Source organism: Rutidosis leptorrhynchoides, chromosome 1 (genome assembly GCF_046630445.1).
Source record: "Rutidosis leptorrhynchoides isolate AG116_Rl617_1_P2 chromosome 1, CSIRO_AGI_Rlap_v1, whole genome shotgun sequence".
NCBI lineage: Eukaryota > Viridiplantae > Streptophyta > Magnoliopsida > Asterales > Asteraceae > Rutidosis > Rutidosis leptorrhynchoides.
In genome coordinates, this window is record NC_092333.1 from 17,553,897 (window position 1) to 17,570,717 (window position 16,821).

Sequence of the window (16,821 nt, forward strand, 5' to 3'; positions counted from 1 at the left end):
AAGCTGTGTATTGTACGAGTACGAATACGGGTGCATACGAGTAGAATTGTTGATGAAACTGAACGAGGATGTAATTGTAAGCATTTTTGTTAAGTAGAAGTATTTTGATAAGTGTATTGAAGTCTTTCAAAAGTGTATAAATACATATTAAAACACTACATGTATATACATTTTAACTGAGTCGTTAAGTCATCGTTAGTCGTTACATGTAAGTGTTGTTTTGAAACCTTTAGGTTAACGATCTTGTTAAATGTTGTTAACCCAATGTTTATAATATCAAATGAGATTTTAAATTATTATATTATCATGATATTATCATGTATGAATATCTCTTAATATGATATATATACATTAAATGTCTTTACAACGATAATTGTTACATATATGTCTCGTTTAAAAATCATTAAGTTAGTAGTCTTGTTTTTACATATGTAGTTCATTGTTAATATACTTAATGATATGTTTACTTATCATAGTATCATGTTAACTATATATATATCCATATATATGTCATCATATAGTTTTTACAAGTTTTAACGTTCGTGAATCACCGGTCAACTTGGGTGGTCAATTGTCTATATGAAACATATTTCAATTAATCAAGTCTTAACAAGTTTGATTGCTTAACATGTTGGAAACATTTAATCATGTAAATATCAATCTCAATTAATATATATAAACATGGAAAAGTTCGGGTCACTACAATAACAACATCAACTTTTGATTATTTGAAAGTTGATCAGAATCTTGACGCAATCCGGCTTCTTCAATATCTGAAATACTTCATCAATATTCTCCAATTGTATCTCATGCGTTGAAAGCTCATCAAGTTCTATTTCCTGCATTTGCACCCATTTTCATCATCATTTTTATTTATTTATATATCAAAATATAACAAAAATATGTTTTTTTGAAAGGCAAGTTGCAAGCAAATTAATATATAGACTATCCATAAGCTAGCAAGTACAACGACATTCAAAGACCCTCATTACAACTACCTAATACAACGACAAAAAACAACCTTTACGACAAAAACACACCACACAAACGTGAAAAACATGCTCTAAAAACCTCTCACTTAAACTACACATCAACTAGATTACCATGAGAAAATTTAAAAGGAAGTGGAAACAAATGTATAATAATTCAGGATCGAATTCAAGATTTCGAATCCGAATCCTTCGAGGATAAAAAATCTTCATCAGACATGTCCTATTCATCCATGCACCCCATCACATCAACAGGCTGAAGACACCAATTAAATCTATTACGTTATTTGTTACATTTCAATTCCTTGAAGCCATTGGAATTCAAACTCATGTTTTCTCATTCATGCGCCTAACAATTGATATCTTTTTCTCCACACGAAAAATCCAACGCACACTTGAGGCAATTGGAATTTGAGACGTCGATCCTTGGCCTTCTTCCTCCTTCAAACTATCAGAATCCTCATTGATAGCTGGATAAGCCGCCTAATGGTGTATCCTAGGGGATACATGCATAAAAACATCATTTTTATACAGCAGAATGGATCAAAAAGCATAAAAGATGGCAATATTTGGCGGTTTTTAACATTTGTCGCCCAGCGCACAGCAGACCGCCCAACGATATGCGTAAGCCTTGCAGGCAACTTCTATGCTTAAGCCCATTTACTAGGCGCGTGAGCGGCACGCAGCCACGTCAGCACATGCCACAAGCATTCCAGATATTTCGCATAACTGAATTAATCGGTGATTGACACGTGTATCCCGAGAATTTCAGACATTTTACGCCTATAAATAGACCCCCTGGGTCACCACCTTTCACATCGAATCTGAACTTCAGTCAGAGAGAAGTACACTTTCTCTCACACACAGTTCTTTCTCACTCTAAAACATTAACTGCGTAGCAACAGACCGCTAGACGGATCAATTACAGATTGATCTACAGATTAATCCACAGATTGATTGAGGCCACCCCACGGATCTCTCATCCGTGTTTAGGGTCTGCAGGGATTACTTCCCGAAGGTAAACATCAATCAACATACTATCACTCTACGCTAGGCGAATATTGTTCTGTACTGGTACCTTACACCCGCTATACGGAAAATCATACCAACATATGGCGCCATCCGTTCTAAAGAATCACTCAGCTCTCAAGAGCATAAAGAGATATAATCATAAGGTAATAACTATTGAGACAAACATGATACATTCATGGCAAGACGGACAGCGGAGGAAGGCAGAAACACTAGAAGATTGGAAGCAAGAGTTGATTACTTTTCCTTCTATATTTAATACCAATCCATCTGATGCTCCTATAGTGATTGAAGCTCGTATAGCAAATTGTGTTGTTGGAGGAATATATATACTGATACCGGAGCAGGGGCAGTTATCATGTATGAACATTGTTTTGTGCAATTACCAGAGAGAGTAAAAGAGAAGCTGAAAGACACGTTTGTTCCCTTAGCAAGTTTTGCTAATGATCCATCATGGTCAGAGGGAAACATAGTTTTAGAAGTAGTGTTGGGAAAATCACCATTTAAAATAACAACTCATATCGAGTTTTTGGTTGTTAAAGCAAATTCGCAATATAATGCCATTCTGGGTCGATCAGCTATGATGATATTTGGGGCTGTGACATCAACGGCACACGGAATGATGAAATTTCCTACACCGGATGGCATTGCCACGCTATACGCTGAGCGGAGAAGAGCAATAGAATGTGTGCAAATAAATAGAACTACTGTTAATCCAATTGTTCATGAGGATGGGTCAGTATCACCAAATCCATAATTTCCAGATCAGAAAATCGTTATTGGAAACACATTAACAAAAGAAACAAAAGAAAAACTCTACAAAATTCTAGCAACTAATTTACATGTTTTTGCGTGGCAAGATTCTGATATGACTGGAGTACCACGTCATATAGCTGAACATAAGCTTGGCATGAATCCCAATATTCCACCAGTATGTCAAAAGAAAAGAGGAATGGCTCCTGAATGAACAAAGTTTCTTAGAGAATAGGTTAAAAAATTGGTGGACGCTGGGATATTACGGGAAGTTAAATATCAGATATGGGTAGAAAATCCAGTGATGGTTAGAAAACTAGATAATACACGGAGGATGTGTGTGGATTTCACAGATATAAATAAAGCATGCCCAAAAGATAACTACCTTTACCAGAAATAGACTGGAAGGTGGAATCAGTAAGTGGATATCAGTTTAAATCTTTTTTGGATGCATTCAAAGGGTACCATCAAATTCCTATGGTAATACTAGATTAAGATAAAACAGCCTTCCACACGCCAGATGGAATTTTTTGCTACATAAAAATGCCTTTTGGATTGAAGAATGCGGGAGCAACTTACCAGCATGTCATTGATAAGGCATTTAAAGATCAAATAGGCAGAAATGTAGAGGCCTATGTTGATGATAATGTTATGAAGAGTCATACAGAGGAAAGCATTCTTAGAGATACTCTGGAAACTTTCGAATCATTACGAAAGGTTAATATGAAATTGAATCCTAATAAATGTACTTTTTGTGCGGGTTGTGCGGAGGTAGTGAATATCGATTTGCACGTATTCATAATGACTCGGGTTGTTCGGTCATTTCATTGTAGGAAATATGGATTGGGTTGGTGAATTTCGGGTTGTTGCGAATTCACTAAAGTTCGGGTTATTTCGACCATCCTCCATATATGTTTAGGCTCGGGTTGTTTCGGCCATTTTGGTGTGAATTGTGATGCAATAAGCCGTGTTTTTCTCACATATTTACGGTAGTTGCGTATTAGCCGTGTTTGCGCACTACAAGGGTTGTTAAGTGGTAAGTGTTATTTGTAAGGATTCGCTTTTATTCGATCTTCATCGGCTTGGTTATTGACCTTATTTTGGCACGTGGTTACTTTAGCATTGTACTTGGTAATGGTATGCTAAATAATTGATATCTCAGTACGAGATTGGTTGAGTTTTCCCGATGTGAGGGATTGAGCAAGTTTTAGTGCTCGGTTTTGCGGATTTGATAAATCGCGTGTGACGATTTAGTTGTTGAAAAGACTCATTGAGAAGAATTTCCTATAGGAGTTAGATGAATACATGGTGATACCGCGTATTCTAAGTGATCGTTGTAGACTCCGGATGTTGTGTGTATTGCACGTCTCAGAATGCGTGCAAGCGTGTATTTAGTTAATGGATTCAAGCTTCGGGTTAACGAGAAATGTGGTGGAAGTTGAATTGAAACGTTTGTTTGAGGACCATTGAGTGCGGGTCCGAACAGTTAAGTGACTAAGATCACGAGGATGTGATCGAATTTAAGTGGGGAGAGTTGTAACACCCCGTTTTTCTAAACATGACGCTCGGGGCGTCATACGGAGTCCAAGAATAAGTATTTGATCATTTGGACGTATTTACTTGACCACATTTAACTTTGGAAATTCTTAAAAGTGGAATTGGGTGCGACCAGGTCAACTGTCGCGTTTTAATATGGTGTATCGCTTCCCAGTTAGTCGCGAGACGCGACAGGTGTGATCAAATCGCGATGGCTAATTTTCCTTGGATTCCTGATCAATATGTTGCGTTGTAGTTGCCTTTATCGCGTCCTAGTTCGTTTTGTCGCGAAACGCGACGGCCTGTCGCGAAACGCGACGCGTTTCCAGGCCAATTTTCCAACTCGAATTTAAAAGGGGTTGTTGAGGGTGTTTTGGTCATTTCGCGTTATGGACGGGATTTTAGCCTTAAAACTGATCCAAAACCTTATCCTAACCCATTTTCTTCCTTCTCCTTCACACTCACACTTATCAAACCCTAAAGAGAGAGTGGGTTTCTAGAGAGAGAATTGGAGATTTGAGGAAGAAGAAGGGTGATTTGGGTCAAGTCTCAAGTATTAAAGTTGTTCATCTCGCTCACGTCTAATTTGTGGTTGTATTGGTAAGTCTCAACTCCGAATTTCATCTTTTTGATTTGATATTCAAGTTAGGGTTTTGAGCTTATTAGTTGTAAAACCCATTTAGATGATGAAGTGGGTTTATGGTGACTAGTTATTGTTGTTGTTGGAGGGATTTGGGTTAGTTGATGATTTAGCCATGATTAGGGCTTTAATTTGAGTGTAATCACTATGATTAGTGATTATGTCGTTGAAAGAACCCAAATGGGTGTTGTTGGAAACTTGATTTTGAATTTGATCAAAATAAGAGTTGTAAGTTGATTTTGGTGAAGACAAGTGTTTAAAACTTGTGGTTTATTTAGTTGGCGTTGTTGGAACCATTTTCACTAGTGTTAGTGATTATGGAAGCGTTGGAACCATTTTGGGTGTTTTGGTTGACTAATTTTGAAATGGGTCAAAATTAGGGTTTAGGTGTCAAATTGGGCAAGAGAGGTGTTTAACACCTATGATTTGGTTTAATTGGTGTTTTAGGACCATTCTCACTTGTGTTAGTGATTATTGGTTAGTTTGGGCGCGGTTGTGCTTGAAAGTGCATTTGGATCGAAATTGCACTAAGTGTCAATTTAGTTTGATTTGTAAATCCACCATAATTGTGTTGTTTGTTATGTGATTAATGGAATAGGTACGTCCCATTGGCGATTTCGGATTATTTGGTTGCATCCATCAAGATTTCAAGGTGAGTGTAAATATATTATATGCGTATGTATGCATAGGATGAGTGCGGGTTGGTAGAGTGTTCCTTGCTCGGATTCACTCTACATGTGATGGGGAAAATGGATTCTTGGAGTTTGAGTCCATGTTGTACGCTTATGCGTTTTGGGTTACCACCCTTGGGGTAGTGAATCTTTGGCGTATATGGATTCACGTTGGCATGTCGGGCCAACCCCGTTGTTGTTGATGATGTTGAGGAGATGAATCGCGGGTAGTGCGGATTCATGATGACTCGGGTAGTTCGGTCATCTTAGTGATGAGGTGGTGAATCTCGGGTGGTGCGAATTCACTAGGGCACGGATAGTTCGGCCAACCTCGGTTGTTGAAGCGGTGAAGGAAGTGAATCTCGGGTAGTGCGAATTCACTGAGGCTCGGGTAGTTCGGCCAACCTTCATATGTATGAGGTTAAGGGGTTAACCTTGGTGTCTTGGTTATATTTTTGTATATGCGTGTATATACTTATTGTACGTTGTAGCTAATCTTGCGGATTTTGGCTTGGTGGTACGTAGGTATAGCTTGTTAGTTATACTTGGATTGCGGTATGCGTTTACTTTTTGTGTTTGGTTATACATATTCATTTTATGTATATGTATGTATATAGTATGTTTATACTCACTAAGCTTTCATAGCTTACCCTCCGTTGTCTACATTTTTATAGGTTCGCATGGTGGCGGCTTGGGTAAGCATGGGGACTAGTGCTTGCGGGTTGATTTAGAAGATTGTGCTCTAGATTTTTGATTAGGATTGGGTAGCGTATCCCCAATCACCATGCTCGGTTTTGTTGGAAATTAAACTAGTCAAGTCAAACTATCTTTTAACGATGCAATCGAATTTTAGTAAACTATGGTGTATATGCCCGTTTGGTTAATTAAACTTATGTATTAAACGTTTTAAAGTTGTTCAAAATTTAGTATTGTAATGGAAGCGTTTTGGAAATATAAATGGGACCTTAACGTTAATAATATTAATATACTATAAAGGAAAAAAAAATTATGGGCTGGAATACGATAGGTTGGGTCGTTAAAAGTGGTATCAGAGCATGGTCTAAGGGATTTAGTCGACTTGAGATAGGTGCCTAGACTTAGACTTTTGTGTGTGCTTTTCGTTTGCGGGACTTGTAGGAGTACGGGTCGGACGGGGATTTGGTTAGTGCCTTATCGTGTAGGTGAACTAACTAGGATTGTGGCTTGTGTTGCGATGTAATTCTTGCATGTGTTTATATCGCGTAGAATTTTTGTTTGTGTTGTTTTATATCATTGAGCGAGATAGTCGTTGTACTAATGAGTTGAGACAGCGTGTGCACATAATAATGACTAGCTACCATTGTTACAAGTACAAATCGTGTATAACAAGTGATGTACGATGAATATTGAGCAAGATGGGGCGGTGTTGTGCGTGTGGTTTTATACGTTCGTGGACTAATCGTTTTGCATTCTTTTGAATGACGACGAGAAACGGAATCGAGACGAACGGCAATGAGTTTAACGCTAGAGTTGCGGCCGCCGTGGCGGAGCAAATGGGTGCGTTACGAGAAGAAATGGATAGGAAGTATTCCGAATTTTGGAGTAGTGGTTAAATGGAGCGTTGTCTTAAGAGCTTCATGAGGACTAAACCCCCGATGTATGACGGGAAACCGGATCCTTTGATAAGCACAACATGGATCTTGGATGTCGAAGGGTGTTTTCGCACTATTGAATGCCCTCCCGAGAAGAGGACAAGACTCGCTACTAGCTTGTTGCGGGGTAGGGCGAAGGATTGGTTGGATGGTAAAATAGATATTGTTGGTGGTGATTCGTTTATGGGGTTATCGTGGGACGATTTTAAGAAGAAATTCTTCGAGGAGTTCCGGACGCAAGCCGATTTGTCGGATTTGCGTGATGAGTTGCGAAATTTGCGACAAGGATCTATGGACTTGAATACTCTCAAGACGACCTTTATGGCGAAGGCTCGTTTTTGCCCGGAGTATATTAGGAATGATCATGCGTTGATGGGGGATTTCTATCGAACTTTGAATGATGACTGATATGATCGAAACATACGGTTTTATTTCGCGCGATGTCGTTAGGTCGCGGCGCGTCAGGGCCGACCACCAAGAGGGGGACACTTGTTTTAAATTTATATTTAGCGGGGCCTAAATCGTACTACTCCTTATTATGAGTAAGGGAAGTATGACCTAGAGTCGTATTTTTAAGATATCAGTAGAATCAAACCTATATCTAAATCTTAAGATAATTATAAAGTGCAGGAGTAGTTGGTGATTACCTAATTTTGGGTTTTCTAGATTAAAGTAAAGTAAATACGATAAAATTTGTAATTCAGATAAGGCTAAAACAAGTGTATGCTATGATTTCATCAGTTACTTTGCCTGGTATTATGGAATGCTGGCTCATGGATAGGCAGTGACCTTGTATTTACTACACTAGTCCTAAATGCCCATGTCATAAGACATGTCACTGGGTAATGCGCTAGGCTTGGAGATTCTGAATAGACAGCAACGTCCCTTACCCCAGACGCCCGTGCAGTCTGACTACAGGCATACACGTTCAGACGGCTCATCCAATTGAGCGACTCGGTTGGGTGACGTATTAACATTCTAAAATGGTCTAAACTTTCTTAATTATAATAGAATACATGGTTTTGCATATCCGAGAGACGTGATGGGTCGCAATGCTTTCGTTAATGATTAGTTTAGAAGATAGTTAGGCCCATAAAAGAGTTTAACCATAAAGAACACCATGGCCAAGTCAAGCTGACTTCCAGGAAACGTTCGGTTATCCTAAGGGTCCAATCCTTTATGTGTTCGAACAAACAGTTCCTTAATTAACTAAGAATCCCTCAAGCGAGGTGCAATGCTAGAGACCGAGTTATGGTGAAGTGTACTAGTCAACACTAACCGTGTTCCATGGCCTTACTTATTCGGCGTGCACTTACGAAGTTTATATGCTTGATGACTACACTAGCATGGTCTAGGACCGACAATGTACTAGGGGTCTAGTCAGATGTTTCACTATAAAAGAGTCCTTAGTCGGAATTCAAAGCTCGGTGGACTTACTACAACTGGTGTGCCTCAGTCAAACTCACGTTGTATCTGACAGACTTCTCTTACCAAGGGGTGACACAGATAGTGTACTCTAAATCGGGGTTCGCGACTTCCCAATAACAGAGCCAATAACTACGTTCTATTAGTTGGAAAAGCGATTGAGTTCAAAGCATAATCGGAAAGCATTTTAACAGCATACACAAGCCATAATATAATTTCGGCATTATAACTGATTATATCATAACATACACTAAAGATAACTACTCGCTAATCATGGCAACAATATCGCAAAGCATAATAATGGAAGACATTATAAAAAGACAAGGGATAGAATTACCAGTAGATTAAACGAGTTCTGAATACAAAAGTGACAACTTCAAGACTCCATACCGCTCCTAATACAATCTTCAGCGTTCTTCTCCGGGTACTAGGTTTCCTGCACAGAGTCGAAGACCTTGAAAGTATGACTAATATTGTACAAGAGAGATAAAGAAGTGAATTAAAGTGTGTGTTGAAAATGAATGACTAGTGCCCTTTAAATAAGCTTGATTTTTGCCTGCAAACGGCTGGCAGGCCGTTTGGCAGGTCGTTTGGCCAGCCTGTTTGCCGAGGCAGCCCGTTTACTGAGGCCGTTTGATCTGGTCGTTTGGCAGGCCATTTTTCAAATTGGCAGACCGTTTGAAAAGCTGTTTGGCAAGCCATTTGGCCTGCTGATTCCCTAGATCGTAACTTGATTTTTTGTCTTTCACCATTTTCGCTCTAGAATCTTCGTTTTATCTCCGATTCTCTTGATTCTTTTTGCATCGTCTTCATAATTACTTGTTCTTCAATTCTAACCGACGAAGTGGGTATTTTTCCGATATAGTTCGAATCTTTCTTGTTTTTGGGCCTTAATGTCGGGGTGAAAACATGACTTTTTAGCCGATATCAATGACTTACGGAACAAAATTAGCCGGGGTAAAGTGAAGTCGTTTGCGGAGTTATTCGCGGTGGCTAGGTGTTTTGAATCTCATTCACGATCGATGGTTATTGAACCTTCAAACAAGAGAAGGGTTGATTCGTATGGTGCTCCAAGTAAGAAAACCAAGGGTGCAAGTGCGAGTACGGGTAATGTGGGGAAAGGCACGATGAGTTCTCGTGCACCTAGATGTTTTAATTGTGGTGTTAGGGGCCACAAGTTATGGGAGTGTACAATGCCGAGAAGTGATGACGGAATGTGCTACTATTGTCATAAAAAGGGACATCGCAAGCCGGATTGTCCCGAGTTGGCGACGGTGAATGCCGCGAGGAGACATTAAGGTACTTTTTGTTTTAATAAATATGACCTTAATTATTTATTGTGTACCGAAGATTTTGGGTTTGTTAAATGCATTGTGTTGTGCATATTATTGTTATGGGTGACATCTCTAATGGGATTTCCCTACGGTGGCGTTTGGATTGACGGACGAAGGGCGTAAGACTTGGTGCAACCAAGCATTCCTTAGTGTTTGGGAAATGTTTCTACCAAGCCATGGGAATGGGCTTTGGTGTTCGGTTGTTAAGCGCGTGTTTGATTTTGTGTTGAAGGTGGTGGAACCATGAGGTTCATCGGGTGGATGGAACCGTAGAGATCGAGTGTTTGATCTCGATGTATGTTGGTAATGGAGTCTACGTGACACGATGTTAGGTGCCTCTTTCATACCTACTAGCTTGGTATTCGACTCTGATGGTATTGCGGTTACATTGAACTTAGGGTACCGGTGAGGAACCCTTAGGTGTTTAAGTGACGGTGTGAAAGTTACAAGTGATAGTGACCCGGTGATTGCTAGAGTGATACTTGTACGATTTGGTAAGTACTTCGGTTGAAGTAGCAAAGGATAATCCGAAATCCTTCGTGTGCTCAAGGGCAAGGTGATGTGATGTGTATATTATGGAATACAAGATGGATGGAACTTGTCTTTCTTTAGCATGTTGGTTGTATGAGTCTCGGTGAGACGGAGACGGACTCGGCGGTTGACTAAGTCAACAATGAATGGATAGTGGTTTCGCGGGATACTTTTATCTCGATGATGTGGTTACGGAACGGAGTTCTAAGTGGGGGAGTTTGAACTCTCGCATGAAGATATTCTAGTATGTTGATATTGGACGATGCTCGTATAGAGTCAGAGCTAGCGTTGAGACCTACGTTGGTCGATTGCGGTAAAAGTACGGTTTGGAATAAATTGTACTCATGATTTTGGATTTAAGTTACCACCAAGGTGGTAATGTGGCGAATATCTTTGGGAGATAAATGGATGTGTTTGACGAGCAAGGTGAGATCCCTCGGTTAAGGGATGTGCGTATTGGATTCTCTTCTAGAGAATTATTGTTGTGCCTATGTGCGATATAGGTGGTTTTTGGCTCGATTGTGATAGCGATGCTCGTGCATGCGTATAATTCGTGCACGGAAATTCCAGGCGGTGTGGAATGATTCTAAGTATGCGTATATACTTTTGCTTGTGGTGATTGGTTAGTGTATTCCATTAGGATTCACTATGGTGTGTGTAGTGCGTGATGCTACACCACTCGTTGATTGATGCCAAAAGAACGTGTGTGATTGGTGGGTTATTGTAGTGACCCGAACTTTTCCATGTTTATATATATATTAAATGAAATTGTTATTTACATGATTAAGTGTTTCCAACATGTTAAGCAATCAAACTTGTTAAGACTTGATTAATTGAAATAGGTTTCATATAGACAATTGACCACCCATGTTGACCGGTGATTCACGAACGTTAAAACTTGTAAAAACTATACGATGACATATATATGGTTATATATAGAGTTAACATGATTTTATTATAAGTATGTATCTCATTAGGTATTTTAACAATGAGTTATATACATAAAAATGAGACTATTAATTTAAGAAACTCGAAAACGATATATATAACGATTATCGTTATAACAACGTCTTACTAGGTACATATGAATCATATTAAGATATTGATACACTTGGTTAATTATATTAAATGATAAGTAAATATATTATTAAGTGTATTAACAATGAAATACATATGTAAAAATAAGACTATTAACTTAATGATTTCGAAACGAGACATATATGTAACGATTATCGTTGTAACGACATTTAACTGTATATATATCATACTAAGATATATTATATATCATAATATCATGATAATATAACAATTTAACATCTCATTTGTTATAATAAACAATGGGTTAACAACATTCAACAAGATCGTTAACCTAAAGGTTTCAAAACAACTTTTACATGTAACGACTAACGATGACTTAACGACTCAGTTAAAATGTATATACATGTAGTGTTTTAATATGTATTCATACACTTTTGAAAGACTTCAAGACACTTATCAAAATACTTCTACTTAACAAAAATGCTTACAATTACATCCTCGTTCAGTTTCATCAACAATTCTACTCGTATGCACCCGTATTCGTACTCGTACAATACACAGCTTTTAGATGTATGTGCTATTGGTATATACACTCCAATTATCAGCTCTTAGCAGCCCATGTGAGTCACCTAACACATGTGGGAACCATCATTTGGCAACTAGCATGAAATATCTCATAAAATTACAAAAATATGAGTAATCATTCATGACTTATTTACATGAAAACAAAATTACATATCCTTTATATCTAATCCATATACCAACGACCAAAAACACCTACAAACACTTTCATTCTTCAATTTTCTTCATCTAATTGATCTCTCTCAAGTTCTATCTTCAAGTTCTAATTGTTCTTCATAAATTTCAAAAGTTCTAGTTTCATAAAATCAAGAATACTTCCAAGATTGCAAGTTTACTTCCAAGTTTTCTAAATCCATTCCAAGTAATCATCCAAGATCAAGAAACCTTTGTTACTTATAGTAGGTTATCTTTATAATACAAGGTAATAATCATATTCAAACTTTAATTCAATTTCTATAACTATAACAATCTTATTTCGAGTGGAAATCTTACTTGAAATTGTTTTCGTGTCATGATTCTGCTTCAAGAACTTTCAAGCCATCCAAGGATCCTTTGAAGCTAGATCTATTTTTCTCATTTCCAGTAGGTTTATCCAAGGAACTTGAGGTAGTAATGATGTTCATAACATCATTCGATTCATACATATAAAGCTATCTTATTCGAAGGTTTAAACTTGTAATCACTAGAACATAGTTTAGTTAATTCTAAACTTGTTCGCAAATAAAAGTTAATCCTTCTAACTTGACTTTTAAAATCAACTAAACACATGTTCTATATCTATATGATATGCTAACTTAATGATTTAAAACCTGGAAACACGAAAAACACCGTAAAACCGGATTTACGCCGTCGTAGTAACATCGCGGGTTGTTTTGGGTTAGTTAATTAAAAATTATGATAAACTTTGATTTAAAAGTTGTTATTCTGGAAAAATGATTTTTATTATGAACATGAAACTATATCCAAAAATTATGGTTAAACTCAAAGTGGAAGTATGTTTTCTAAAATGGTCATCTAGACGTCGTTCTTTCGACTGAAATGACTACCTTTACAAAAACGACTTGTAACTTATTTTTCCGACTATAAACCTATACTTTTTCTGTTTATATTCATAAAATATAGTTCAATATGAAACCATAGCAATTTGATTCACTCAAAACGGATTTAAAATGAAGAAGTTATGGGTAAAACAAGATTGGATAATTTTTCTCATTTTAGCTACGTGAAAATTGGTAACAAATCTATTCCAACCATAACTTAATCAACTTGTATTGTATATTATGTAATCTTGAGATACCATAGACACGTATACAATGTTTCGACCTATCATGTCGACACATCTATATATATTTCGGAACAACCATAGACACTCTATATGTGAATGTTGGAGTTAGCTATACAGGGTTGAGGTTAATTCCAAAATATATATAGTTTGAGTTGTGATCAATACTGAGATACGTATACACTGGGTCGTGGATTGATTCAAGATAATATTTATCGATTTATTTCTGTACATCTAACTGTGGACAACTAGTTGTAGGTTACTAACGAGGACAGTTGACTTAATAAACTTAAAACATCAAAATGTATTAAAAGTATTGTAAATATATTTTGAACATACTTTGATATATGTATATATTGTTATAGGTTCGTGAATCAACCAGTGGCTAAGTCTTACTTCCCGACGAAGTAAAAATCTGTGAAAGTGAGTTATAGTCCCACTTTTAAAATCTAATATTTTTGGGATGAGAATACATGCAGGTTTTATAAATGATTTACAAAATAGACACAAGTACGTGAAACTACATTCTATGGTTGAATTATCGAAATCGAATATGCCCCTTTTTATTAAGTCTGGTAATCTAAGAATTAGGGAACAGACACCCTAATTGACGCGAATCCTAAAGATAGATCTATTGGGCCTAACAAACCCCATCCAAAGTACCGGATGCTTTAGTACTTCGAAATTTATATCATATCCGAAGGGTGTCCCGGAATGATAGGGATATTCTTAAATATGCATCTTGTTAATGTTGGTTACCAGGTGTTCACCATATGAATGATTTTTATCTCTATGTATGGGATGTGTATTGAAATATGAAATCTTGTGGTCTATTGTTACGATTTGATATATATAGGTTAAACCTATAACTCACCAACATTTTTGTTGACGTTTAAAGCATGTTTATTCTCAGGTGAATACTAAGAGCTTCCGCTGTTGCATACTAAAATAAGGACAAGATTTGGAGTCCATGTTTGTATGATATTGTGTAAAAACTGCATTCAAGAAACTGATTTCGATGTAACATATTTGTATTGTAAACCATTATGTAATGGTCGTGTGTAAACAGGATATTTTAGATTATCATTATTTGATAATCTACGTAAAGCTTTTTAAACCTTTATTTATGAAATAAAGGTTATGGTTTGTTTTAAAAATGAATGCAGTCTTTGAAAAACGTCTCATATAGAGGTCAAAACCTCGCAACGAAATCAATTAATATGGAACGTTTTTAATCAATAAGAACGGGACATTTCAGTTGGTATCCGAGCGTTGGTCTTAGCGAACCAGAAAATTTGCATTAGTGTGTCTTATCGAGTTTGTTAGGATGCATTAGTGAGTCTGGACTTCGACCGTGTTTTCTTTAAAAATGATTGCTTAACATTTTTGTTGGAAACTATATATTATTAACATGTATATATTATGTGATATATTAATCTCTTAACATGTTTGATATTGTGTGATAGATGTCTATCTCTAGCACAAATCCCATTGACTCACCTAATAATAACGAAGAGTCGAATATATATTGGACTGATTCACAAGTTCCCGAAGAAGAACCGGAAGAAGAATCAGAACCAGAAGAAGAATCAGAACCGGAAGAGGAGGAACCGGAGGAGGAAATAGAACCGGTGGGGGAAATAATAAAACGGTTAAGTAAAAGAAAATCCTCAACCAACCGACCAAGGTTAATTATGGTCAATGGTGTTTCCGCCAAGGAAGCAAAATTTTGGGAGGATTACCAATTCTCCGATGAATCGGATTCCGACGAGAATTCCGATGATGTTATAGAAATTACCCCAACTGAATTTAAAAAGGCAAAAGAAAATAATAAGGGAAAGGGCATAAAAATAGAGAAATCTAATTCCAACCCCGATGAACTTTATATGTATCGTCAACCCCCGAAGCCCTTAAGTTGTAACAATGACCCGGGAACCTCTAAACCACCAGGTTTTTCTAAACCGTTGTGGAAAACGACAGCTCGTATTAGGGGAACATCATATATCCCTAGAAACTTGGCAAAACGAACCAAAACCGAAGAAGAAGAAGAAACGAGCGAGTCAGAATAAGATAGTTGTATTCGTGTGGTGTAATATATGTAATATAGTGTGCTTATGCTTTATGATATATGTAAAAATTGCTTGTATTAATAAGTATTTTTTTTTTATGAATCTAACTCTTGTCTATTTTACAGTATAAAAACAAAATGGATAGACAACCCAATATTTTAAGAGACCTACCCGGAGACATGATTGATGAAATATTGTCTAGAGTCGGTCAGAATTCTTCGGCACAACTATTTACGGCGAAATCAGTTTGTAAGACATTCGAAGAACGTTCCAAGAATGTCTTGGTTTATAAGAGACTTTCGTTTGAAAGATGGGGGATATCACATTGGGAAACCCATAAGTTACGATGTGTTTACTTTGACGCATATATTGCGGGGAACCCAAATGCTATTTTACTCAACGGGTTAAGAAATTATTTTGACTCAATGTATCCGAATATAGGACTTCATGATTTAGAAAAAGCGGCTAACATGCAACATAAAGAAGCATGCTATGCTTACGGGTTAGTAATGTTCGCTTCTCACCAAAGTGAGAAAAAGAACCTCGGGCTACAACTATTAAACAAAACGTTCCCATAAGTGACGGAGTCGGTAATTGGGGTAAGAAATGAGGTTTTTAGGTTATTACGAGACTGTTGGTCATTACGTAACCCTCGTCCCTTTGACGACGTTACAACACGCTGTCTTATCAATGGCCATAACGGTTATGTTCCACAAGACCAAGGATGGGAAGTAGTCCTAGTAAAACCAGATTGCATGACTTGTTTCTGGATGTATGAATTACGTGTCTTTATTGCCTTTGCTGAACGACTTGTGTACTAGCTAGAATTATCTTGACAACTATCTTGTATCAAAGTTATTGTGTGCTATATTTCATGCTTTATGTAAAATAAGCGGTATTGTAAGTTTGTAAAATATTGTATAAAAGTTTGAACGCGAAATATAATTATAATCAGTTTTTCATATAGAATTGTAGTAGTTGAATTATATATTAGCTACTAAGTATGAACTTAACGGGTAGGTACTACCCGAATTTAAACTTATAAAATGCTAATATGAAGAAAAAGCTTTTATAAATGAGTTCATATTATGCTACGAAATACTATTAACTACTCTTAATATTCTGTATGATTAACTTGTTCCATTTGACTATTTTGAAGGAAATGGCACCGACTACTCGACACACCGTGAATATGAATTAAGAGGAATTCCGTACTTTTCTAGCTTCAAACATAGCCGCAGTACAGGCTGTGCTACATACCAACAATAACCTTGGATCTAGCAGTACAGGAAATCGTGTAGGATGCACCTA

At 37.1% G+C, this 16,821-nt stretch overlaps 1 protein-coding gene across 1 annotated transcript in view; it reads right to left on the minus strand.

Moving 5' to 3' along the window:
* Nucleotides 1-713: 713 nt before the first annotated feature.
* LOC139843383 (alcohol dehydrogenase 2-like) overlaps nucleotides 714-16,821 on the minus strand; it is a 61,710-nt gene continuing 45,602 nt past the window's right edge. The window contains exon 7 of the mRNA XM_071833485.1: nucleotides 714-839. Coding sequence (XP_071689586.1) covers nucleotides 714-839 — 126 coding nt within the window. The remainder of the gene's footprint in view (nucleotides 840-16,821) is intronic.